Source organism: Hyperolius riggenbachi, chromosome 7 (assembly GCF_040937935.1).
Source record: "Hyperolius riggenbachi isolate aHypRig1 chromosome 7, aHypRig1.pri, whole genome shotgun sequence".
In the NCBI taxonomy this organism is placed as follows: Eukaryota; Metazoa; Chordata; class Amphibia; order Anura; family Hyperoliidae; genus Hyperolius; species Hyperolius riggenbachi.
In genome coordinates, this window is record NC_090652.1 from 174,222,465 (window position 1) to 174,247,328 (window position 24,864).

At 44.0% G+C, this 24,864-nt stretch overlaps 1 protein-coding gene across 3 annotated transcripts in view; it reads left to right on the top strand.

Annotated features, from left to right (window-relative positions):
• LOC137525729 (tRNA N6-adenosine threonylcarbamoyltransferase, mitochondrial-like) overlaps positions 1-24,864 on the top strand; it is a 109,923-nt gene that overhangs the window by 55,350 nt on the left and 29,709 nt on the right. For 2 of the 3 annotated variants that reach the window (XM_068246910.1, XM_068246908.1), the window contains exon 2: positions 14,053-14,301. In XM_068246910.1, the coding sequence (XP_068103011.1) occupies positions 14,075-14,301 (227 nt within the window). In that variant the 5' untranslated portion in view covers positions 14,053-14,074. Of the gene's footprint in view, positions 1-12,059; positions 12,139-14,052; positions 14,302-24,864 lie in introns of all 3 variants that reach the window. The other variant, XM_068246911.1, reaches the window with a different exon arrangement.

Genomic DNA, 24,864 nt, shown 5'->3' on the forward strand with positions numbered 1-24,864 from the left:
TGATCAACAATTTGACACTGTAAGGATTTATTTATAAGAATTAAAACTTAAAAGCTTTTCTACCCACTGCTGGTGCCCCAATCACTTGGCCAACCCATAGTTTCTGTATATATTTATATTCTTTATGAGTCAAATGGGTCTCCACATCAGTCCCAAGTATTTGTATTTGTATTCCTCATGAGTCAAATGGGTCTAGCCACATCAGTCCCAAGTTTACGTAGGTGTCTAAGTATTTTAATTTGTTTTTACCTGTCCTTAACCCTTTCACATTCCACGATAGCAACTTTAAATTGGGGGGGGGAGGGGAATATGTAATATAATAATCTGTTAGAGAAATTTGTTATCAATGGGGATGGATATGTCCCAGCCGAGCATACCCATCTCCCTAATTGGGGGGATCAAAAATTGTCACTTGAGCACCTGCGATATACAGTGATGTGAAAAACTATTTGCCCCCTTCCTGATTTCTTATTCTTTTGCATGTTTGTCACACTTAACTGTTTCTGCTTATCAAAAACCGCTAACTATTAGTCAAAGATAACATAATTGAACACAAAATGCAGTTTTAAATGATGGTTTTTATTATTTAGTGAGAAAAAAAACTCCAAACCTACATGGCCCTGTGTGAAAAAGAAATTACCCCCTGAACCTAATAACTGGTTGGGCCACCCTTAGCAGCAATAACTGCAATCAAGCGTTTGCGATAATTTGCAACAAGTGTTTTACAGCGCTCTGGAGGAATTTTGGCCCACTCATCTTTGCAGAATTGTTGTAATTCAGCTTTATTTGAGGGTTTTCTAGCATGAACCGCCTTTTTAAGGTCATGCCACAACATCTCAATAGGATTCAGGTCAGGACTTTGACTAGGCCACTCCAAAGTCTTCATTTTATTTTTCTTCAGCCATTCAGAGGTGGATTTGCTGGTGTGTTTTGGGTCATTGTCCTGCTGCAGCACCCAAGATCGCTTCAGCTTGAGTTGACGAACAGATGGCCGGACATTCTCCTTCAGGATTTTTTGGTAGACAGTAGAATTCATGGTTCCATCTATCACAGCATGCCTTCCAGGTCTTGAAGCAGCAAAACAACCCCAGACCATCACACTACCACCACCATATTTTACTGTTGGTATGATGTTCTTTTGCTGAAATGCTGTGTTACTTCTACGCCAGATGTAACGGGACACGCACCTTCCAAAAAGTTAAACTTTTGTCTCGTCGGTCCACAAGGTATTTTCTCAAAAGTCTTGGCAATCATTGAGATGTTTTTTAGCAAAATTGAGACGAGCCTTAATGTTCTTTATGCTTAAAAGTGCTTTGCGCCGTGGATATCTTCCATGCAGGCCGTTTTTGCCCAGTCTCTTTCTTATGGTGGAGTCATGAACACTGACCTTAATTTAGGCAAGTGAGGCCTGAAGTTCTTTAGATGTTGTCCTGGGTTCTTTTGTGGCCTCTCGGATGAGTTTTCTCTGTGCTCATGGGGTAATTTTGGTCGGCCGGCCGGCCACTCCTGGGAAGGTTCATCACTGTTCCATGTTTTTGCCATTTGTGGATAATGGCTCTCACTGTGGTTCGTTGGAGTCCCAAAGCTTTAGAAATGGCTTTATAACCTTTACCAGACTGATAGATCTAAATTACTTTTGTTCTCATTTGTTCCTGAACATCTTTGGATCTTGGCATGATGTCTAGCTTTTGAGGTGCTTTTGGTTTACTTCTCTGTGTCAGATAGCTCCTATTTAAGTGATTTCTTGATTGAAACAGGTGTGGCAGTAATCAGGCCTGGGGGTGAGTACAGAAATTGAACTCAGGTGTGATAAACCACAGTTAAGTTATTTTTTTTAGCAAGGGGGGCAATCACTTTTTCACACAGGGCCATGTAGATTTGGAGTTTTTTTCCTCACTAAATAATAAAAACCATCATTTAAAACTGCATTTTGTGTTCAATTATGTTATCTTTGACTAATAGTTAACGGTTTTTGATGAGCAGAAACCTTTAAGTGTGACAAACATGCAAAAGAATAAGAAATCAGGAAGGGGGCAAATAGTTTTTCACATCGCTGTAAATAACCATAACATTAACCATAGTATAACCATAAAAAACTGCAGCTGACACAGAAGGTGTGACCCGATCTCTCAGCTGACTTCCTTTTTTCCTCATGTTTACCATAGAAAGACCATTGCTAAACTCCGAATACAATTGTTGATAAAGATGGAAAATAACATGGTACCCATGGTGCAAATATAGGAGAACCAAAAAAGTGCCAGATCAGAAGGATCTTCATATCCCCCCATCTTGGTAACCGTCAAATGGGAGAGTTCCGCCCCCTCCCGAGGAAACCTAATACACCATTAGATGTGTATGCCCTCCTCAATCGTCCCCCCCCCCCCCCAAGCAAAAGGGGAAGAGGGGGGTAGAGGGGAGGAGGAGGAGCACCCAGTACCGCTTTGAATAAGTCTCAAACCCGTTCCCACCACCCAATAGCTAATTGTTCCTCCCCTCCCTCCTGAACAATTGAAGACCTGTCAAAGAGGAAAGATTAGGTTGATCTTGCTGTAAAAATATAATAACATCATTGGCATTCAACTTTCATTGCCCTGCTCGCTGTATAAATGGAGCAATGACTAGAGATATTAACAGTAATATCAATATTCAGGAGAGGAGGGAACTATGGCAGTAGTTATTTAGTATCAATCCCTAATAGGGGGGTGAGGAAGGGAGCATACAGTACACATGAGCCAAGACCCCAAAACTTCAGTTAGGCTATTTGCCTAAGCTCGTGGGCAAGCTATATTAAAAAAAAAAAAAAAAAGGGAGATGGAGTACAGTTCAGGCCGTCATTTGTCTCTACCTCCTGTACATCTTGCTCTTTCCATGACCCCTAAAAGTCCTCAAGCCTTGGAGATTTCAGGGTGGGCTCTTTGACTGGGGATCCCTCTGGTGACAGAGGGGCGTCCCGTCTCTCCGGCGATTCCTTAGGTGAGGAGCTGTTTGAGCGTGGTGGAGTACGTTGTAGCTGTGGAGAGTGCAAAGTTGTACCCCCGAGTTTTTACATATTTCAGACTCTGTGGGATTGGTAAATGATTGCACTGGTTCATCTTGCACATAAATCCTTAGGACAGCAGGGTATGCTAAAGCAAAACGAATGTTTTTTTGAATAAGCAGCTGGCATGAAGGTACAAATTCTTTTCTGTCCTTTGAGACTTCCACTGAATAATATAAGAATACTAACAGTTTGTGACCCTGAATCGTTAAAGATTTTTGCGATCCGAAGGCTCTCAGTATTTGTGTTTTTGTCCATGAAGTCGAGGTAGCGTGCGATGACCACGCGGGTCCGGTTGTTATTTGGCCGTATTGTGCCCTCTCAACTTTAAATGGGCCTGAGAGGCCTAGTACCTCCGGGGTTTGAGTGGCGCATATCTCTAGTAGTTCCTCAGGTTTGTACGATTCTGGGAGGCCCACAAATTTAAGATTGTTACGTCTGTACCTGTTCTCCAGGTCCTCAACATGATCAGCCAACACAAATTGCTGTTTTTCCTGTAAATCAGATTTCTTGCTGAGAGTGGCATATCTGTCCTCAAGGCTGCTGATACGCTTTTCTGATTAATCAATGCGTGCTGCCTGTGACTGTATCTGAGCTGTAAGCGGAGTTAAATGTACGTCTAGTGATTGGGAAATAATGTTCGCCAAATCTTGCTGTAGAGGTTGCACTACTTCTGCAGCTAGTTCTTTATAATCAATAAGACAAGGCCTACCCGATTCTGCAGTGTCACTCGCAGTGTCTGGGTTAGCCGCGGCCGCCATCTTGGAACGAGGGGCCGCTCCGGTTCTGCCCTTCACAGTGTTCTTTTGCCGCGGGGCTTTGGCGACGTATTTGTCCATCTATGCCTCTGGGGTAGCCTCTCACGTCCTCTCCAACCCGTTTGGGTGAGTTTGAGCGGGGTCTTGGCTCGGATGCTCACGGATTCTCAGGATGGGGAGCGTAGCTTACTGGCTTGTGTCTCCTACATGAGGCGCTGGAACCGGAATAACCATTACTATTATTTTTTCAAATAAGGTCTTGTCATCATCGATGGTGTACAATGAGAAAGCAAAAAATACAAAACAGAGAAAATACACCATAGTTACATAGTTTCATAGTTTATTTGGGTTGAAAAAAAGACATATGTCCATCAAGTTCAACCAGAGAACAAAGTACAACACAAGCCTGCTGCCTCACATATCCCTGTTGATCCAGAGGAAGGCAAAAAACCCTTACAAGGCATGGTCCAATTAGCCCCAAAGGGGAAAAAAATCCTTCCCGTCTCCAGATGGCAATCAGATCAAATCAACAAGCAGATCAACATCACTGGGAATTTCCTAGTAATTATAGCCATGGATGTCTTTCAACGCAAGGAAAGCATGCAGGTATAGAATTTGCCATAACTACTTCCTGTAGTAAAAGCACTAAAGTGTTGTACCGTGTTAGCCATGAGTAAAAGCAAGAAGTTTTGAATTAGGATGATACCATTTATTGGCTAACTTAGAGATGGATAAACAGTGAGCTTTCGACTTATAAAAATCCTTCGTCGGACTGGTTACCAGTCCGACGAAGGCTTTTTATAAGTCGAAAGCTCACTGTTTATCCATCTCTAAGTTAGCCAATAAATGGCATCATCCTGATTCAAAACTTCGTACTTCCTGTAGCAATGCATTCCACATCTTAATCACTCTTAATGTAAAGAACCCTTTCCTAAATAATTGGCTAAAATGTTTTTCCTCCATGCGCAAATCATGTTCTCTAGTCCTTTGAGAAGGCCTAGGAACAAAAAGCTCATCCGCCAAGCTTTTATATTGCTCTCTAATCTATTTATACATGTTAATTAGATCCCCTCTAAGGCGTATTTTCTCTAGACTAAATAAACCCAGTTTATCTAACCTTTCTTGGTAAGTGAGACCTTCCATCCCTCGTATCAATTTTGTTGCTTGTCTCTTCACCTGCTTCAAAACATTATTTCTTTATTTCCAAATACAAGATGGATACAAGATGGAACCATTAGGATTTTTGTAGGTTGCTAAAAAGTTCCTGTCCCAGAAAAAAATATGCCAAGTGCTTTTTGCCCTCTAGAAACATCATAGTGGTTTTGGTTCACTTGATGTAACCTGGTACTCTGTAAAACCTGTACCTTGCACATCCTGCTATAGAGTCATATTCCATACACTGCACTGATGAAGGCTAAGACAGCCTTAAGTCTGGTTCACATTTATTCTGTTCTGCTGTGCTGTACACAGGCAACATACAAGTTCAATGTGTATATGCTTCTGCATAGACTCCTCCACATGTGTCTGCTGCATTAGTGTAGCACAGAACATTATTCCCCCTGTTAATTTGATGATAACGAAGTGAAGAGCTGGAGATGCATTGTGTACTGCTGTCGCCTATGTTTTTGTAATATAGCTCAAAGTTCTCAGTGGCAGTTTACCACACTGCTATGCTCCACCTATGCAAACAATGTTAATAGTGCAGCTGGAGTGTTGCAGTATACTGGGTGCTGCATCTTAACGTGTGCTTTAACATACTTTTCATTGACCATATGCTTCACTGTACTCAACGCAACGTGAGCATAATGTGTGGCGCCACTTCTCCCAGTGCAGTGGATGGGGAAAGCAGCACCGCACATTGTGCTCGCATATAGTCAAAGAAAAGTATGTTAACATACACATTTAGCGGTAATGCACTACATGCAGTGTGTTATGATGCTGAAACCTGTTATACTGCAACGGCCAACTGCACTGTGAGCGTTGCATAGGTGAAGCATTGCATTGCGGTAAGCTGCATTACAAAGCATCCTTTACGCCTCGATCACTTTATAGATCTCCAGCGCTATTGCAAGCACTGAGTGATTTATTGTGCGATTTTGAAATCACTTTTCTAAGCGCTGTTGTGTAGCAATGCTTTTTTCACTTCCTGACGTTAGTCAGGAAGTGAACTCTTTGCCCCGGAAACTGTATATAATACAATGTATTTATTCATTAAAAGCACTTGGAAAATCGCTTTTCAAAGTGCTTAGCAATTTTTCTATTGCGATTGGATAGAAAGCTCGTTGCTTATGTGAGAACACTCACATAGAGCAACACTGCAGAAGCTCTTTTAAGGCGATTTTTTAAATTGCCAGCGCTTAAAAAAAGCAAAATCGCTCTAAGTGTGAACAAGCCCTTACACTACACTGCACCACTGTGAATGTGGCCAAAAAGCGTGATTTTCTCCCCCTACACTCCTTTTTGTTGGGGTAGGTATGCTGTAACTTTGTGGTTTCTCTGTAGCAGGAAGTAAAGGCAGAGGTCACCACTGGTACCAAAATACAGAGTGTAATTTGTAAACTGCAAATATTAGAGAATGATGCAATGTTATAAAAAAAAGCTATATAACTGAAAATAAAAATATGAGACTCTTTTCATTGCCACTAATGATCTATTAATTACCTGTACTTTAAATACTGCTCATTATATCATACGTTTTTCTTCGCTTCACTGTCACTTTAACCACTTTCCGACCGCCCCCAGCCGATGGGTGGCGGCAAAGAGGCGGCGGCAGGCGTGGTTATGCGGCAATCGCGTCATTCGTCAGCCGCCGGCGACTGGCTCCGCCCCCTCGTGCTGTAACCCGCCAGCGGAAGCGCCGGCGGGTTACTAGCTGCCCGATTGCCGCCATAGATGTGTATAATAGGCTTTGTAATGTATACAAAGCCTATTATACAGGCTGCCTCCTGCCCTGGTGGTCCCAGTGTCCGAGGGACCACCAGGGCAGGCTGCAGCCACCCTATGTCGCACCCAAGCACACTAATTCCCCCCCCCCCCGCCTCCTGATCGCCCACAGCACCCCTCAGACCCCCCCTGCCCACCTCCCAGACCACTGCACCCAATCACCCCCTAATCCCCCATCAATCACTCCCTGTCACTTTCTGTCAACGCTATTTTTTTTTAACCCTAAACTGCCCCCTGCTCCCTCCTGATCACCGCCCCACCCCTCAGAATCTCCCCAGACACCCCCCACCCAGACCCCCCCCCTGTGTACTGTATGCCTCTATCCCCCCTGTAATAACCCACTGATCACCTGTCAATCACCCATCAATCACCCCCTGTCACTGCTACCCATCAATCAGCCCCTAACCTACCCCTTGCGGGCAATCTGATCACCCACACCAATAGATCGCCCGCATATCCGACATCAGATCACCTCCCAAGTGCAGTGTTTACATCTGTTCTCTCATCTAAACACCCACTAATTACCCATCAATCACCCCCTATCACCACCTGTCACTGTTACCCATCAGAATAGACCCTAATCTCCCTTTTGCGGGCACCCAATCACCCGCCCCACACGCTCAGATTGCCCTCACACCCCCTCTTATCAATTTGCCAGTGCATTATTTACATCTGTTCTTCCCTGTAATAACCCACTGATCACCTGTCAATCACCTATCAATCACCCATCAATCACCCCCTGTCACTGCCACCCATCAATCAGCCCCTAACCTGCCCCTTGCGGGCAATCTGATCACCCACCCACACCATCAGATTGCCCCAGACCTACCCTCAGATCACCTCCAAAGTGCATTGTTTACATCTGTTCTGCCATCTAATCACCCATCAATCAGCCCCTGTCACTGATACCCATCAGATTAGACCCCTATCTGCCCCTAGGGCACCCAATCACCCACCCACGCCCTCAGAACGCCCTCAGACCCCAGCCCTGATCACCTCGCTAGTGCATTGCTTGCATCTATTTCCACCCTCTAATTACACCTTGAGACACCCATCAATCACCTCCTGTCACCACCTGTCACACCCTAGCACACCTACCCATCAGATCAGGCCCTAATTTGCCCCGTGTGGGCTCTTGATCACTTGGCCAAACCCTCAGACCCCCTTCGGATCACCTCCCCAGTGCATTGATTGCATCTATTTTTCCCTCTAACCACCCCCTGAGACACCCATCAATCACCTCCTGTCACTACCTAGCACTCCTATCCATCAGATCAGGCCCAATACAACCTGTCATCTAAGAGGCCACCCTGCTTATGACCGGTTCCACAAAATTTGCCCCCTCATAGACCACCTGTCATCAAAATTTGCAGATGCTTATACCCCTGAACAGTCATTTTGAGAAATTTGGTTTCCAGACTATTCACGGTTTTGGGCCCGTAAAATGCCAGGGCAGTATAGGAACCCCACAAGTGACCCCATTTTAGAAAAAAGACACCCCAAGGTATTTTGTTAGGTGTATGACGAGTTCATAGAAGATTTTATTTTTTGTCAACAGTTAGCGGAAATTGATTTTTGTTTTTTTCACAAAGTGTCATTTTTCACTAACTTGTGACAAAAAATAAAATCTTCTATGAACTCACCATACACCTAACGGAATACTTTGGGGTGTCTTCTGTCTAAAATGGGGTCACTTGTGGGGTTCCTATACTGCCCTGGCATTTTAGGGGCCCTAAACCGTGAGGAGTAGTCTAGAAAACAAATGCCTCAAAATGACCTGTGAATAGGACGTTGGGCCCCTTAGCGCACCTAGGCTGCAAAAAAGTGTCACATGTGGTATCGCCGTACTCAGGAGAAGTAGTATAATGTGTTTTGTGGTGTATTTTTACACATACCCATGCTGGGTGGGAGAAATCTCTCTGTAAATGGACAATTGTGTTTAAAAAAAATCAAAAATGTTTCATTTACAGAGATATTTCTCCCACCCAGCATGGTTATATGTAAAAATACGCCACAAAACACATTATACTACTTCTCCTGAGTACGGCGATACCACATGTGTGACACTTTTTTGCACCCTAACTGCGCTAAGGGGCCCAAAGTCCAATGAGTACCTGTAGGATTTCAAGGGTCATTTTGCGGCATTTGGTTTCCAGACTACTCCTCACGGTTTAGGGCCCCTAAAATTCTAGGGCAGTATAGGAACCCCACAAGTGACCCCATTTTAGAAAGAAGACACCCCAAGGTATTCTGTTAGGTGTATGATGAGTTCATAGAAGATTTTATTTTTTGTCACAAGTTAGCGGAAATTGATTTTTTTTTTTCACAAAGTGTCATTTTCCGCTAACTTGTGACAAAAAAAAAAATCTTCTATGAACTCACCATACTCCTAACAGAATACCTTGGGGTGTCTTCTTTCTAAAATGGGGTCACTTGTAGGGTTCCTATACTGCCCTGGCATTTTAGGGGCCCTAAACCGTGAGGAGTAGTCTAGAATCCAAATGCCTCAAAATTACCTGTGAATAGGACGTTATGCCCCTTAGCGCACCTAGGTTGCAAAAAAAGTGTCACACGTGGTATCGCCGTACTCAGAAGAAGTAGTACAATGTGTTTTGGGGTGTATTTTTATACATACCCATGCTGGGTGGGAGAAATGGACAATTGTGTGTAAAAAAAAATCAAACAATTGTCATTTACAGAGATATTTCTCCCACCCAGCATCTGTATGTGTAAAAATACACCACAAAACACATTATACTACTTCTCCTGAGTACGGCGGTACCACATGTGTGGCACTTTTTTGCACCCTAACTGCGCTAAGGGGCCCAAAGTCCAATGAGTACCTTTAGGATTTCACAGGTCATTTTGCGACTACTCCTCACGGTTTAGGGCCCCTAAAATGCCAGGGCAGTATAGGAACCCCACAAATTACCCCATTTTAGAAAGAAGACACTCAAAGGTATTCCGTTAGGTGTATGGTGAGTTCATAGAATATTTTATTTTTTGTCACAAGTTAGCGGAAAATGACACTTTGTGAAAAAACACAATTAAAATCAATTTCTGCTAACTTGTGACAAAAAAAAAAAATCTTCTATGAACTCACCATACTCCTAACGGAATACCTTGGGGTGTCTTCTTTCTAAAATGGGGTCATTTGTGGGGTTCCTATACTGCCCTGGCATTTTAGGGGCCCTAAACCGTGAGGAGTAGTCGCAAAATGACCTGTGAAATCCTAAAGGTACTCATTGGACTTTGGGCCCCTTAGCGCAGTTAGGGTGCAAAAAAGTGCCACACGTGGTATCGCCATACTCAGGAGAAGTAGTATAATGTGTTTCGGGGTGTATTTTTACACATACCCATGCTGAGTGGGAGAAATATCTCTGTAAATAGACAATTGTGTGTAAAAAAAAATAAAAAATTGTCATTTACGGAGATATTTCTCCCACCCAGCATGGGTATGTGTAAAATAAACCCCAAAACACATTATACTACTTCTCCTGAGTACGGCAATACCACATGTGTGGCACTTTTTTGCAGCCTAACTGCGCTAAGGGGCCCAAAGTCCAATGAGCATCTTTAGGCTTTACAGGGGTGCTTACAATTAGGCACCCCCCAAAATGCCAGGACAGTGAACACACCCCACAAATGACCCCATTTTGGAAAGTAGACCAAGGTATTCAGAGAGGAGCATAGTTCGTCCGTGGCAGATTTCATTTTTTTTGTCGCGAAATGGAAACTTTTTTTTTTTTTTTTTTGTCACAAAGTGTCATTTTCCGCTAACTTGTGACAAAAAATAAAATCTTCTATGAACTCACCATGCCTCTCAGTGAATACTTTGGGATGTCTTCTTTCCAAAATGGGGTCATTTTGGGGGTATTTATACTATCCTGGAATTTTAGCACCTCATGAAACATGACAGGTGGTTAGAAAAGGCAGAGATGCTTCAGAATGGGAAAATTCACTTTTGGCACCATAGTTTGTAAACGCTATAACTTTTACCCAATCCAATAAATATACACTGAATTTTTTTTTTTATCAAAGACATGTAGCAGAATAACTTTTGCGCTCAAATGTATAGAAAATTTTACTTTATTTGAAATATTTCAGCACAGAAAGTTGAAAAAGACATTTTTTTTTACAAAATTCATGTCTTTTTTGATGAATATAATAAAAACTAAAACTCGCAGCAGCAATCAAATAGCACCAAAAGAAAGCTGCATTAGTGACAAGAAAAGGAGGTAAAATTCATTTAGGTGGTAGGTTGTATGACCGAGCAATAAACAGTGAAAGCTGCAGTGGTCTGAATGGAAAAAAAGTGCCTGGTCCTTAACCTTCCTGGCGGTAACCCCGAACGTAGTTCTGGGTAAGCCGCGCAGGAGGTTTTCTCCGGCCCTGCTGGGCCGATTTGCTTAATTTTTTTTTTGCTGGACGCAGCTAGCACTTTGCTAACTGCGCCAGCACACTGATCGCCGCCGCCCCGCGCCCGATCGCCGCTATACGTTGCGGTGCGCGCCCCAGACCCCGTGCGCTGCCTGGCCAATCAGTGCCAGGCAGCGCCGAGGGGTGGATCGGGACTCCCAATGACGTCGCTGACGGGGGAAGCCCTCTTTCAACGGGATTTCCTGATCGAAGCGGGCGGGGGGATGCCGCTGAGCAGCGGCTATCATGTAGCGAGCCCTGGGCTCGCTACATGATTTAAAAAAAAAAAAAAAAAAAAACTGCCGCGCTGCCTCCTGGCGGAATTTTTCATACCGCCAGGAGGGTTAAGGGGCGAAAAGACTGTGGTCCTCAAGTGGTTAAAGGAGTCATCAGGGCAAATCGAGTAAAATGAGTGGTACTTACCGGGGGCTTCCTCCAGCCCCAAGCTCCCAGGACCTCCCTCGCCGCAGCTCTGCCCGCAGCCGTTCGCCGGAGGGCCGGAGCGGACGGCGCAGGCGCAGTAGTTCTGCACCTGCGCAGTCCACTACAACCCACCTGGCGGTGATTGACAGCGCCGATCGCACAGGCGCAGTACAGAGCGACCTCCAGGTCGCTCTGACGTCATCGCCGGGGACCGGGTCGGAGCTCCAGCGAACGGCTGCGGGCAGAGCTGTGGCGAGGGAGGTCCTGGGAGCTTGGGGCTGGAGGAAGCCCCCAGTAAGTACCACTCATTTTACTCGATTTGCCCTGATGACTCCTTTAAGCACTACTTTAAGCTAAAAATAGACAAAGTTAATATGGTGGAGCTCCAAATTAAACTTTTTTTAAATGATGAGATGGAGCAGAGCTAATGACTGTGACAGAATGTGGTTACCCTCCAATTCCTGTTTTCTTTCCCGCAGTTTACCACTCAGCCTCAGACCCTGAGGGAATCCTGAAGGCATTCACCACTGAAGGCAAAGTAACCTTTTGGATTGCTTGGTGAGTCCACATACAATCCAATTTCGATTGTATGTACAATCGATTCAATCCGTGGTCTTATATAGAGACCAGGTCGCTGCCACCAATTCGCAATTTAGTGTGCGAATGCACAAAGTTTAACTAGCTAATTCCTGTAGGAAAAGGGGTTAATTCAACAACCTTTCTAAACATAGAAAAAATAACAATATTAATATCAAAATGGTTATGGTATCGTTCTCTCAGGAAACGTAAACCTTTACAGAGCTTTCAGAACAAGCACTTAGACAAACAATTTTTTTAATGGTTTATTTTAATTAAGTAATGCATAACTAAATATAGCAATTCAAAAATCGATACAGTAAAATAATGATTAAAAGTGAAAATAACTGAATATATTGTCATGAGCAGTCTTTGGGTCAAATGACAGTGTCCTTTGTGATAATAATAAGTCCAAACAAAAAATATTATTATTAACTATAAGTCCATGGATAAAACAGCCAACCCGTGATGGTATATGGTTGGCTCGAGAGTCTCCCTCACAGCCTGTGGTTTTAACCCTTTCTCTGAGGGTGGAGATTGTAAAAGGAGATTTATTTTATTATTTAGTTATTGTACTTATAAAGCGCCAACATATTACGCAGCGCTGAGATGGGCTGTGTCTGCTACAGGACCCTTCTCCACGCCTTTGTCATGACAGGCAGAAAAGAATATGAAATATCTGAAATGGTCATATCTCAGCGTCAGTTGATCGGAACCCGCAGAAAATGATACATGCATATTCCTGGCATTCTCTGTTTTAATTAGAATAAAAAAACAGGTACATTGAGATATTCCATTTCTGAGCACCCTGGAACTTGGTGTAGGAAGATGCTAGACACACTGGATGGTTTAGCAACCCTGAACTCCTATCTGATAATTCTCTGATAATTTTGACATGGCTAGCCTCAACGTAAAACTGATTAATTTAGTATAATGACTATTATTTTATCCCAAGGTGAATTAAGTCATTTTCCATACTGCAGGAATGTGCACAGGGTCTGGTGACTGATGAATTTATGAGGGGTATCTTGTTTCTAGCCCCTGTCCTTATCAAGGTCCCTTAAAATAAAATGGGGAATCTGCTTGGAGGAGTTTTATTGCACCCTCTCATGGGAAGAATAAGCAAACAATCACACCCCCCAGGGCAGAGGCTGTGGGCTGAAAGCTGAAAGAGGAACACTGGTTTCTAAAGACCAGGCTAGTGAATTTAAAGGGGCACTCCAGATCATATTTTGTGCGCATTTTCATGTGATTGCACGGATGCTCGCAGGCAAGAGTGTGATAATGACCTTTTGAACTTCCTTTCAGGAAAAAACAAACAAGAAACAGTGAGAGACAGGTTGAAAATAAGTGCTTCAGAAAACAGCGCTATAGCTGATCGGTTAGAGAGCTCAGAGAAGCTCTTTTGCATAGGTAACAAGTGAAGTTTTTAAAGGAAACCTTATCTGAGAGGGCTATGGATGTTTTCTTTTAAACAATACCGGTTGCTTGGCAGCCCTGCTGGTCTATATGGCTGCAGTATAAGCTTAATCACACACCTAAAACAAGCATGCAGAAAATCCAGTCTGACTTCAGTCAGAGCACCTGATCTGCATGCGTGTTGAGGGGCTGTGGCTAAAAGTATTAGAGACACAGGATCAGCAGAAGAGTCAGGCAACTGGTATTATATTAAAAGGAAAATTTCACATCCCTCTCAGTTTAGGTTCCCTTTAACTCTTCCTGTACTGGAAACAATATGAGACTCATACGTTTGCTACTAATGTTGTATTTCTTAGCTGTACTACACATAGAAATCATTATATCATAAGTTTATTTTCACTTCAGATTCCCTTTAATAAATCATACATTTGCTGTGTAAGTAGATTGCTAATACCATTTTTTTTTTTACTTTTATAGGTTTGCAGTTGTTGACACAGGAATGAATCTTCACAATAAACGTTGGCTTGATTCAGTTTCAATATGCACAAGATTTAGATCTTTTCAAGCAAATGTGAAAGGTCTTGTATTTTTACACTCCATAATGAAATACTCCAGAGTAGTTCTGGGTATAGAAACAAGCTGTGATGAAACTGGGGCTGCGGTTGTGGATGAGAATGGCAAAATCCTTGGAGATGCCTTACTGTCTCAGAAAGAAGTTCATTTGAAGTAAGTAGTATGGGTGCTTTTGCTCTTCTATTGAGATCAGAGGACCTATGATAAATTACTATTGTAAAGTGAAATGGGAGTGCACACTCGAATGCACAAACAGCGGTTGGTAAACGCCTCACCTTAGCCATTTGCTGATGTACCCATATGGGATAATCAGCTTGCTCGCTTTGTCCTACTCTGTCAAGGAATGCAGACTGGACCAGGATGGTGGATTGGGAGACGTTCTCCTCCTCTTAAACTTCCGTTTTGGACACCAAAGGCTGTGTAACCGCAACGAGCATAAACCGGTTATGGTACCTGAGAAAGTTAGTACAGTAGGATGCAAGAGTTTGGGCAACCTTGTTAAACGTCATGATTTTCCTGTATAAATCGTTGGTTGTTACGATAAAAAATGTCAGTTATATATATATATCACATAGGAGACACGCACAGTGATATTTGAGAAGTGAAATTAAGTTTATTGGATTTACAGAAAGTGTGCAATAATTGTTTAAAAAAAATTAGGCAGGTTCATAAATTTGGGCTCCACAAAAAAAGAAATGAAATCAATATTTAGTAGATCCTCCTTTTGCAGAAATTACAGCCTCTAAACGCTTCCTGCAGGTTCCAATGAGAGTGTGGATTCTGGTTGAAGGTATTTTGGACCATTCCACTTTACAAAACATCTCTAGTTCATTCAGGTTTTATGGCTTCTGAGCATGGACAGCTCTCTTTAACTCACACCACAGATTTTCAATTATATTCAGGTCTGGGGACTGAGACGGCCATTCCAGAACGTTGCACTTGTTCCTCTGCATGAATTCCTTAGTGGATTTTGAGACGTGTTTAGGGTAGTTGTCTTGTTAAAAGATCCAGCCCCGGCACATCTTCAGCTTTGTCACTGACTCCTGGACATTGGGCTTCATAATCTGCTAATACTGAGTGGAATCCATGCATCCCTCAACTTTGACAAGATTCCCAGTCCCTGCACTGGCCACACAGCCCCACAGCATGATGGAACCACCACCATATTTTACTGTAGGTAGCAGGTGTTTTTCTTGGAATGCTGTGGTGTTTTTCCTCTATGCATAACGCCCCTTGTTATGCCCAAATAACTCAATTTTAGTTTCATCAGTTCACAGCACCTTATTCCAAAATGAAGCTGGTTTGTTCAAATGGGCTTTAGCATACCTCAAGCAGCTCTGTTTGTGCTGTGGGCGGAGAAAAGGCTTCTTGAAGTTCTACACTCTCGCATACAGCTTCTCCTTGTGTAAAGTGCGCCGAATGGTTGAACGATCCACAGTGACTCCATCTGCAGCAAGATGATGTTGTAGGTCTTTGGTGCTGGTCTGTGGGTTGACTCTGACTGTTCTCACGATTTGTCACTTCTGTTTATCCAAGATTTTTCTTGGTCTGCCACTTCGAGCCTTAATTTGAACTGAGCCTGTGGTCTTCCATGTCCTGAATATGTTCCTAACTGTGGAGACAGACAGCTGAAATCTCTGAGACAGCTTTTTGTATCCTTCCCCTAAACCATGATGGTGAACAATCTTTGTCTTCAGGTCATTTGAGAGTTGTTTTGAGACCCCCATGTTGCTACTCTTCAGAGAAGATTAAAAGAGGGGGAAACTTACAGTTGAGCTCCTTAAATACTCTTCCCCATAATTGAATTCACCTGTGTATTTAGGTCAGGGGTCGCTGAGCTTACCAAACTAATTTGAGTTCCAATAATTAGTTCTAAAGGTTTTGGAATCAATAAAATGACAACAGTGCCCACATTTATACACCTGCCTAATTTTATTTAAACAATTATTGTGCACTTTCTGTAAATCCAATGAACTTCATTTCACTTCTCAAATATCACTGTGTGTGTCTCCTATATGATATATTTAACTGACTTTTTTTTATCATACCAACCAACGATTTATACAGGAAAATCATGACGATTAACAAGGTTGTCCAAACTTTCGCATCCCACTGTATGTTTGAGTTTGTATGGACAGAGTTCCATAAGTTACAGTATCATTCAATGTAGAAGGAAGGAGGTTGTCTGCCCTTATCCACAAAGACTGATTTATTGCTGGATGTATCTAGAAGTCCATAGGAATCACATGACTGACATGTTTCAGACGTCTAGTCCTGGATGTCCGCAAGGTTTCTGAAACTAAACAGGGACAAAGCGGAATTTATGATTTTCCCATCCCGGCCATCGTTGACCCTCCCAGATGTGCATGTCACTGTTAACCACACTACCATTCGCCCTACCTCTCAAGCCCGCTGTCTGGGTTTCAGCCTGGACTCGGTACTCTCTGTCACCCCCCACATCCAAAACTTCATTAAGTACTACAACTTCCACCTCCGCAACATCTGCAAAATCCACCCTTTCCTGACCGTTGTCACCACCAAACTCCTCATCCATGCCCTCATGATTACCCACCTCATCTACTGCATTGCCCTTCTGTCTAGTAATCCTATCATGCGAATTGTCCCGCTGCAGTCCTTCATGAATGTGACAGCAAGAATCATCCACTCCTCCCATAATTCCACCACGTCGGCTCCTCTCTGTGAATCCCTCCACTGGCTTTCTATCCAGTCCAGAATCGGATTGAAGATTCTGTGTCTGGCCTACAAATCTGTTTACAAAACCTGCCTGACCTACATTTCCGATCTTACTCAGAGGTACACACCTAGCCGCTCACTCCGCTCCTCCAATGAACTTTGTGGGACCACCCCCCGCATCACCCAGTCCCATGCACGCCTCCAAGACTTCTCAAGAGCTGCTCTAACACTATGGAACTCCCTACCACCCCCCATTAGGGTTTCCCGCTCCTTCAACATCTTCAAGAAGGTCCTCAAAACTCACCTTTTCATCCTGGTCTATACTCCCCCCAACTGGTGCTCTAAACTGGCAGTTGAACACTGAACCCTGGTCCTCTACCTTTCATGTCCCTACCTCTCCCTCTAGATTGTAATCCTTCGGCGGGGTCCTCCTTCTTGTGTTTCCTACCTGGTCACACACCTCCATCAACGTACACCCATCCTATGGATCTGAGTGAACTTAACTTGCCTAATCTTCATGCACCCATCCAGTGACCTTGCATTTCCTGTGTTTATACTGTGCGGTGTGATTTGGTTTGGTATTATTATTATTATTATTGATTTATAAAGCGCCAACATATTCTGTGGCGCTGTACAAAGTAAGAAACAAACATGGGGTACATAATAATACAGACAATGGTGTACACTAATACAAGATACATAATTAGATACATAATACAAAAAATGATACAAAATACAAATTATAGAATTGGTAATGACAGTGATAAAATTAACATGATGAATACAATGTATAATGGTTACCAAGACATAAAAGGGGAGAGAGAGCACGTATTTCTGTATTGTCTTATTGCTGTATGTCACCCCTAAATATTGTCTGTAACCATCAGGGGCGTTCCTAGGAGATCGGGGGCACCTGTGGGCACTAGGTGGGTGTGGCCATGCAGTGAGTGGGCATGGCCTTGGGTGGGGCCAAATGTACATGAACTTAACAGCGGTGTAAGCTAAAGATAACGGGCCTGCCCATCGAAATATTGGATGGAGCCCCCTGTCCTTTTATTTAGATAATTTACAATCAGTATAGGCATAGATCAAAGATGTATACGCTCATACAATTGTGATTGGTCAATCACTGACCAATTTTTCCACCCCCAAGCAGTAAGTGGGCCAACAGACAATGAATTTGATGAACAAAAAGCTAAAATTGGCTAATCAAAATTGTATGTGTGTACCAGGCTTTACAGCTAATACTGTACATACTGAAAGTAGCAGGGATCAGCATACAAGACAGCTGGTTTACAATCAGTAAAGGCACAGAGTAACACCTTATACTGTACACACTGGAGGTAGATCAGCACACAGTGCAAGCTAAAAAAAAGTAGGTTTAATGCTATTGTCTCATATGATGATGATTCAGCTTTTCCCATAGTCTCGCAGTTAGCAATCATGTGACCCCCAACAAGACAAATTCAGCAATCGTGAGGCCCCTATCAAGACAAATTCAGTAATCATGAGGCCCCCCAACAAGATAAATTCAGCAATCATGAGGCCCCCAACATGACAAATTCAGCAATCGTAAGGCCCCCTACAAGACAAATTCAGCAATCATTAGGCCCCCAACAAATCATGAGGCCCCCCAACAAGACAAATTCATCAATCATGAGACCCCCAACAAGACAAATTCAGCACTCTTGAGGCTCCCAACAAATCATGAGGCCCCCAACAAGACAAATTCAGCAGTCATGAGGCACATAAATAGACAGCATTTCACATAACTAGGCAGAATGCCCCCTTAATATGGTAGACACCTCTCAACTGACTTCTGAATTCTCCTCTACTGGCTGCTGTGCCTGGCAATACTGGTTTTGGCTGGATTGGGGATGATGTGTGGGCTGAAAGGCCTGGCAGTGGTGCTGTGGCCGTGTTGGCTGGCGGTGATGCTGTGGCCAATGCTGTGGCTGGGTTGGCTAGCGGTGATGCTGTGACCTGGTTGGCGCTAATGCTGGGCTGTGCTTGGCTGGTTGAAGTAAATGCTGGCCTGACTGGTGGTGATGCTGTGCCCTTTTTGACAGTGATTCTGGGCTGGTTGGCTGGTGGTGATGCTGGGCTGGCTGGCCTGGATAGTTTAGGTAGTGACAGGTGCCCCCTAGTTAAGGTAGCGCCAGGAATCCCCCAGTTTAGGTAGTGTGACAGGGACCCCCAGGTAAGGTAGTGAGTGACAGGTGCCCCCCAGGTTAGGTAGTGAGTGACAGGGACCCTCCAGGTTAGGTAGTGAGTGACAGGGACCCCCAGGTTAGGTAGTGAGTGACAGGGACCCCCCAGTTTAGGTAGTGAGTGACAGGGGACCCCCAGGTTAGGTAGTGGGTGACAGGTGACCCCCAGGTTAGGTAGTGAGTAACTGCCGACCCCCAGGTTAGGTAGTGAGTGACAGGTGAACCCCAGGTTAGGTAGTGAGTGACAGGCGACCCCCAGGTTAGGTAGTGAGTGACAGGCGACCCCCAGGTTAAGTAGTGACAGGGACCCCCCAGGTTTGGTAGTGAGTGACAGCAGGCGCCCCCCAGGTTACGTAGTGAGTTACAGCGACCCCCAGGTTATGTAGTGAGTGACAGGGAACCCCAGGTTAGGTAGTGAGTGACAGGGACCCCCAGGTTAGGTAGTGAGTGACGGGGACCCCCAGGTTAGGTAGTGAGTGAGAGGCGGCGACCCCCAGGTTAGGTAGTGACAGGGACCCCCAGTTAGGTAGTGACAGGTACTCACCTCCCAGCAGCAGCGTCAGACCTCAGGATCAGCCGGCGACCCGACCAGTTAGAGCGGGCGCACGGACGCACCACGCTCTATATGCGGAAGTGATGTCACTTGCGCAAATCAGTGCGGTGTGCTAGGTCTTAGCGGCCGCACTAGTGGTCGCCGGCTGATCAAGGTCTGGCGACGGCCAGCGGGGAGCAGCAGGTCACCCCTGCAAATAGATTGGGGGCACACACTGACATGTTGGGGGCACAGGCCCCCCTAAAATAGGGCTAGTGACGCTGCTGGTCCCCAGAACGAATGTCCAACGCTGCATAATATGTTGGCACTTTATAAATACAATAAATAAATCCATAAATAACCACAGCTGATTCACAATGGCATTTAAAACACACGTGTGTGTGTGTGTGTGTGTGTGTGTGTGTGTGTGTGTGTGTGTGCGTGCGTGCGTGCGTGCGTGCGTGCGTGCGTGCGTGCGTGTGTGTGTGTGTAGCTGGGATCCCACCCACCATCACACCCACAAAAGGGCAGCCCACCAAGGATGACTGGAATCCTGATGTTTAAAGACTCCAGATATATATTACTGAACTGAGCGCGCTGAAGATGGCAGCCTCACCTTTTACCTGCTCCACACTTTGTCTCGGCTCTGGGAAGCATTAATCACATATATCAACAGAAGGAACAAAAATACTTAGAGATTCTGCACCATGAAATTTCTGGCTACGACTGGAACCTTCTGGGTATCGTGGAAGTTTATGGATGGCTAAGTTACAAGATGGATTGTACTCACCATGAAAGTCCTGTGTAGCTGACCTTGGTTTTGGAGTCCTGCATGGGAAGCTGATAACCCACACAAACAAACAAAAGCATTCTCTACTCCTACAAGGACACACAATGGAATAGGATTTCTCCACCAGGATACTCAAATGGATCATGCTCAAAATGGGAGACTGTTAGCAGTGGGGTCCCACAGAGGTCTGTACTGGGTCCAGTGCTCTTCAATTTATTTATTAATGACCTAGTAGATTCAGTAGTGAGTTTCCCTCCTATTCCACTCTCTAGGAGTCTCAGAAACAAACCTGGATGCCACACTGAGTCAAAAGCTTTTTAAAGTCCACAAAGCAGGCAAATATGTTTCCCTTTCTTTGTCTGTGTACATGGTGTTTTATAAGGGTGTGCAGGGTGTAGATGTGGTCGGTGGTGTGATGGTTTGGCATAAAACCTGCTTGGCTCTTACTGATAACATTGTGCTGTGTGAGAAAGGTGAGGATTCTCTCATTCAGGATGCTGCTTTCCCAGTGTGCTGCTCACACACATGCCTCTGTAGTTGGCTGGGTCATAGCGATCTCCACTCTTGTAAATGGGAGTTATGAGTCCTTCATTCCAGACTTCAGGGAAGTAACCGTCGTACAGGACCAGGTTGAATAGTTTCCATATTGCAGCATGGATTTCTGGGGTGCCAGATCTGATCATTTCTGATAGGATTCCATCTGTGCCACTAGCTTTTTTTTGCCTTGCATGGATTTTATCTTCTCTTTTATTTCCTCCAGTGTGAAAGGTGTGTCAAGTGGGTTTTGAAAATCTTTCACTTTCTCCTCCAGGTTCTTTAATTTGCTGAATATTTGTGCTTGTTCTGGGCTGAGTTCTTTTATAGCAATATCTCTGTATAGGTCTTTGAAGTATTGTAGCCAGGCTTGGCCATTTTGGATGTGTTGATTATTTTGTTTGAGTTTTTTGCCAATTTATTTCCAGGTCTCCCAAAAGGAGTTGTCTTGCAGGAGTTGGAGTCTATTTTGGACGTGGTTTTGTTTTTTCTTTTTAATGGTCGCTTTATATTGGCGTTGTGCGGCGTCATGTGCTGTCCTCAATTCTATGTTGTTTGGATGTCTGTGTTTTTTGTTTGATATGGCTCGTAGGTTGTTTCTTAGTGACTTGCATTCACTGTCGAAACATTTGTTTCAGTTTTTCTTTGATGGTCTCTTTTGGGCAATCCTTCTTATGTTGGCCATTTCTGCAATGGTGTGTAATATCTGGTTGAAGTAATACAATACAATACAATAACATTTCTATAGCGCTTTTCTCCCATAGGACTCAAAGCGCTTAGGCTCTCTCAGATTCAGTAGTTAGTAGGATGAAGTATTCACACAACAAAAGTTATATTTCTGCAAATGCCAGACTGAACAGGTGGGTTTTCAGTCTGGATTTAAACACATCCAGGGATGGGGCTGTCCTGATCTGTTGAGGTAAGGAGTTCCAAAACATAGGGGCAGCATGACAGAAGGCTCTGGGACCAAAAGTTTCCAAGTGGACTCTGGGTATGACTAGATTAAATTAGAACCTGTGGATCTGAGAATGCGGGGATTGCTACGCAGCTGTAACATATCTTTCAAGTATCCAGGGCCTAGATTATTCAGGGATTTAAATGTCAGTAGGCCGATCTTGAATAGGACCCTCCATTCTATAGGTAGCCAGTGAAGGGAATGCAGGACTGGCATTATGTGGCAGTGACGGGGTTGGTTGGTTAGCAGTCTGGCAGCAGTATTCTGTATCAGCTGTAGGCGGTACAAGACCTTTTTTGGAAGGCCAGTGTAGAGAGCATTGCAGTAGTCCAGTCGGGATGTGATGAAGGCGTGGACTAAGGTTGGCAGATCTTCTGGGGGTATGAGGTGCTTGATTTTTGCAATGTTCTTCAGGTGAAAATAGGATGATTTCACCACCGCAGAGATTTGAGTTCTGAAGTTTAAATCCCCATCAATTAGAACTCCCAGGCTACGCACATGATCAGAGCTGCGTAGATCCGTGCCTCCTATTCCCAGTGGTGAAGACTGCAAGTTAAGTTGTTTTGTTATCATGCTCTGCCCTCCAATCAGAAGGACTTCAGTTTTGTCTGCATTTAGTTTCAGCCAGTTGTCATTCATCCATTGCTGTAGTTCACGTAAGCAGGCGTAAGTACTTTGCTGCTTGCTACACACCTTGTTGATCAGGGTTGTAGGTATATGTTTGATAGTCCAGAAGTAGCTGTACTACTTCTGGTCTGTTGAGAGTCTCCTTGTACTTTATGGTTGATTCTCTGGACCATTTAAAAGTGGGTGGTAGGTTACACAGGCTTACTGGATGTTGTTCTACAGAGTGTTTGCTTGAAGAATTGATGGATAGTAGGATTTGGTTTTGGTCTGGCAGATCTGATTGTGGGGTGACGACATGAGAGCACGGATACTTGCAGGGTCCATGTCACTGATGGCACAGTCCACCACACTACTATCTACATGGGAGATTAGTGTATATCTCCCCTTGGTCCGGCCATTAAGGATGTGAAGTCCTAGACCTTTGCAGAGGTTCAGCAGTTGTTTCCCATACTTATTGACTGTGCTGTCATAGCTGTTTCTATCTTTCTGTATGGTTTCAGGTTACTGGGTCTCAGGTCCAAATATATAGAAATTGCCATCTGAGGTGAGGTAGTCTTTTTCTGTTCCTGTTCTGGCATTTAGGTCACCGTAGATAAGTATTTTCCCCAAGGTTTGGAAGTGAGCAGCTTCCCTTTGTAGGACTTTGTAGCTCTCTGGATTAGAGTATGGTGATTCTGCTGGTGCCAATATATGCTGCACAGAGGTAAATGCCAGTCTGTGAGGAGATGATGGAGCTGCTTAACTTTAACCAGATGTGGCTGTTCCCTCTCTTCACTGGTTTGATGTATTCTTGGAGCTCCTCCTTATACCAGATTATAATCCCTCCTGAGCAGCGACCCTGCTTGATATGTTTATGTTTCTGGGCTGCGACAGTGAATTCCCGATAATCAATGGGTACTGATGACTCGTCCTCTGTCTGGGTCCATTTCTCTAGGAGGATCTGTATGTCCACCTTTCTTAGTCTTTCTTCAAAGTCTGGGTCATTTATTTTGGTCCCAAAAGCTGAAGCATTCAAACCTTGACTATTCCAGCTGCTAATTATGAAGGGTTTCATGTTGTGTTTGTTTTTGTTTACCTTGTAATGAGCCGTTTATAGGGCAGTCCGTTTTCCACAGTCCATCCTTCAGCATATTGTGTGTGGTGAGAAGCAGTTTTCTTAGTTCTCCTGCAATGTCAGTGCTCTGTGGTGTTATCTCTGTTGTAGGTCTTGTGGTGGGTGGGTTCTTCCTTTGTTGCCCTCTCTTGGGATTCACATTTAGGTTTATGGAGCGATTTATGTGGTGCGTTTTTGGGTTAGTCTGGCTTGCATTGGCTGGTACTGCAGCTGTCTGCGGTCTGGGCGCCAGGGGCCTGATAAGCACCAGGTCTTTAACACCACTTAACGACTGCCTAACGCCGATAGGCGTCAGCGGGTCGTTAGTGGTATAGCATGGAAACGGAAATCTAAAACTCAGACAGCAGGTATCAGCTGTCGTCAAGTCTTCCTTCTTCCATCTAAGAAATATAGCGAAAATCAAACACCTTATCCCAGCTGAAGACCTACCTGCCCTGGTTCATGCATTTGTATCCTCCCGCCTAGACTACTGCAACGCCCTGTTCATCGGATCTACAGATAAGGTTCTGCACCCCTTACAGCTAGTACAGAATGCTGCAACCAGACTCCTAGCCAATGCCCCCCACATCTCACACATCACCCCAGTACTGCAAACTCTTCACTGGTTGCCAGTAAAATGGAGAATCAATTGTAAGATCTGCCTGCTGACATTCAAGGCTCTAAACCACATAAGACCCAAATACATAGCGGATCTATTGGAACTTTATGCCCCTCGACTCACCCTCCGCTCTGCCAACAAGATGAAGCTGGTTATTCCCAGGATACACTTAACATTTGGTGCTCGGGCCTTTTCCTATGCAGCCCCTACTCTATGGAACTCGCTTCCACAATCAGTACGAGAGGCTCCTTCTCTGGACAGCTTTTAAAAAAAAAAGGCTAAAAACTCACCTCTTTTCCCTAGCCTTTGAGACTGCATAATGCAGGGTCACAGCACTTTGAGTCCCCAGGGAGAAAAGCGCTATAAAAATATTATTGTTATATTACAATTACAATAAAAAAAATAGTAATAAACAAAACTGCACTATGTGTTTAAAACCGTCAAAAAAAGAGATGAAACCTTTTAGACTGATACAAAACCGAGAGCAATGATATAAAGAAGGTGGTGTCAACATACAATAGGGATCCATACCCTTAGAGGTTGCTCAAGAGAGAGGCAATAGGGGTCTTTCGCCTGGGCACAAGAGTCACACATGGCTTAAACAGCAGGTGGGATCTAGCTCTATTATTATTATTATTATTATTATTATTATTATTATTATT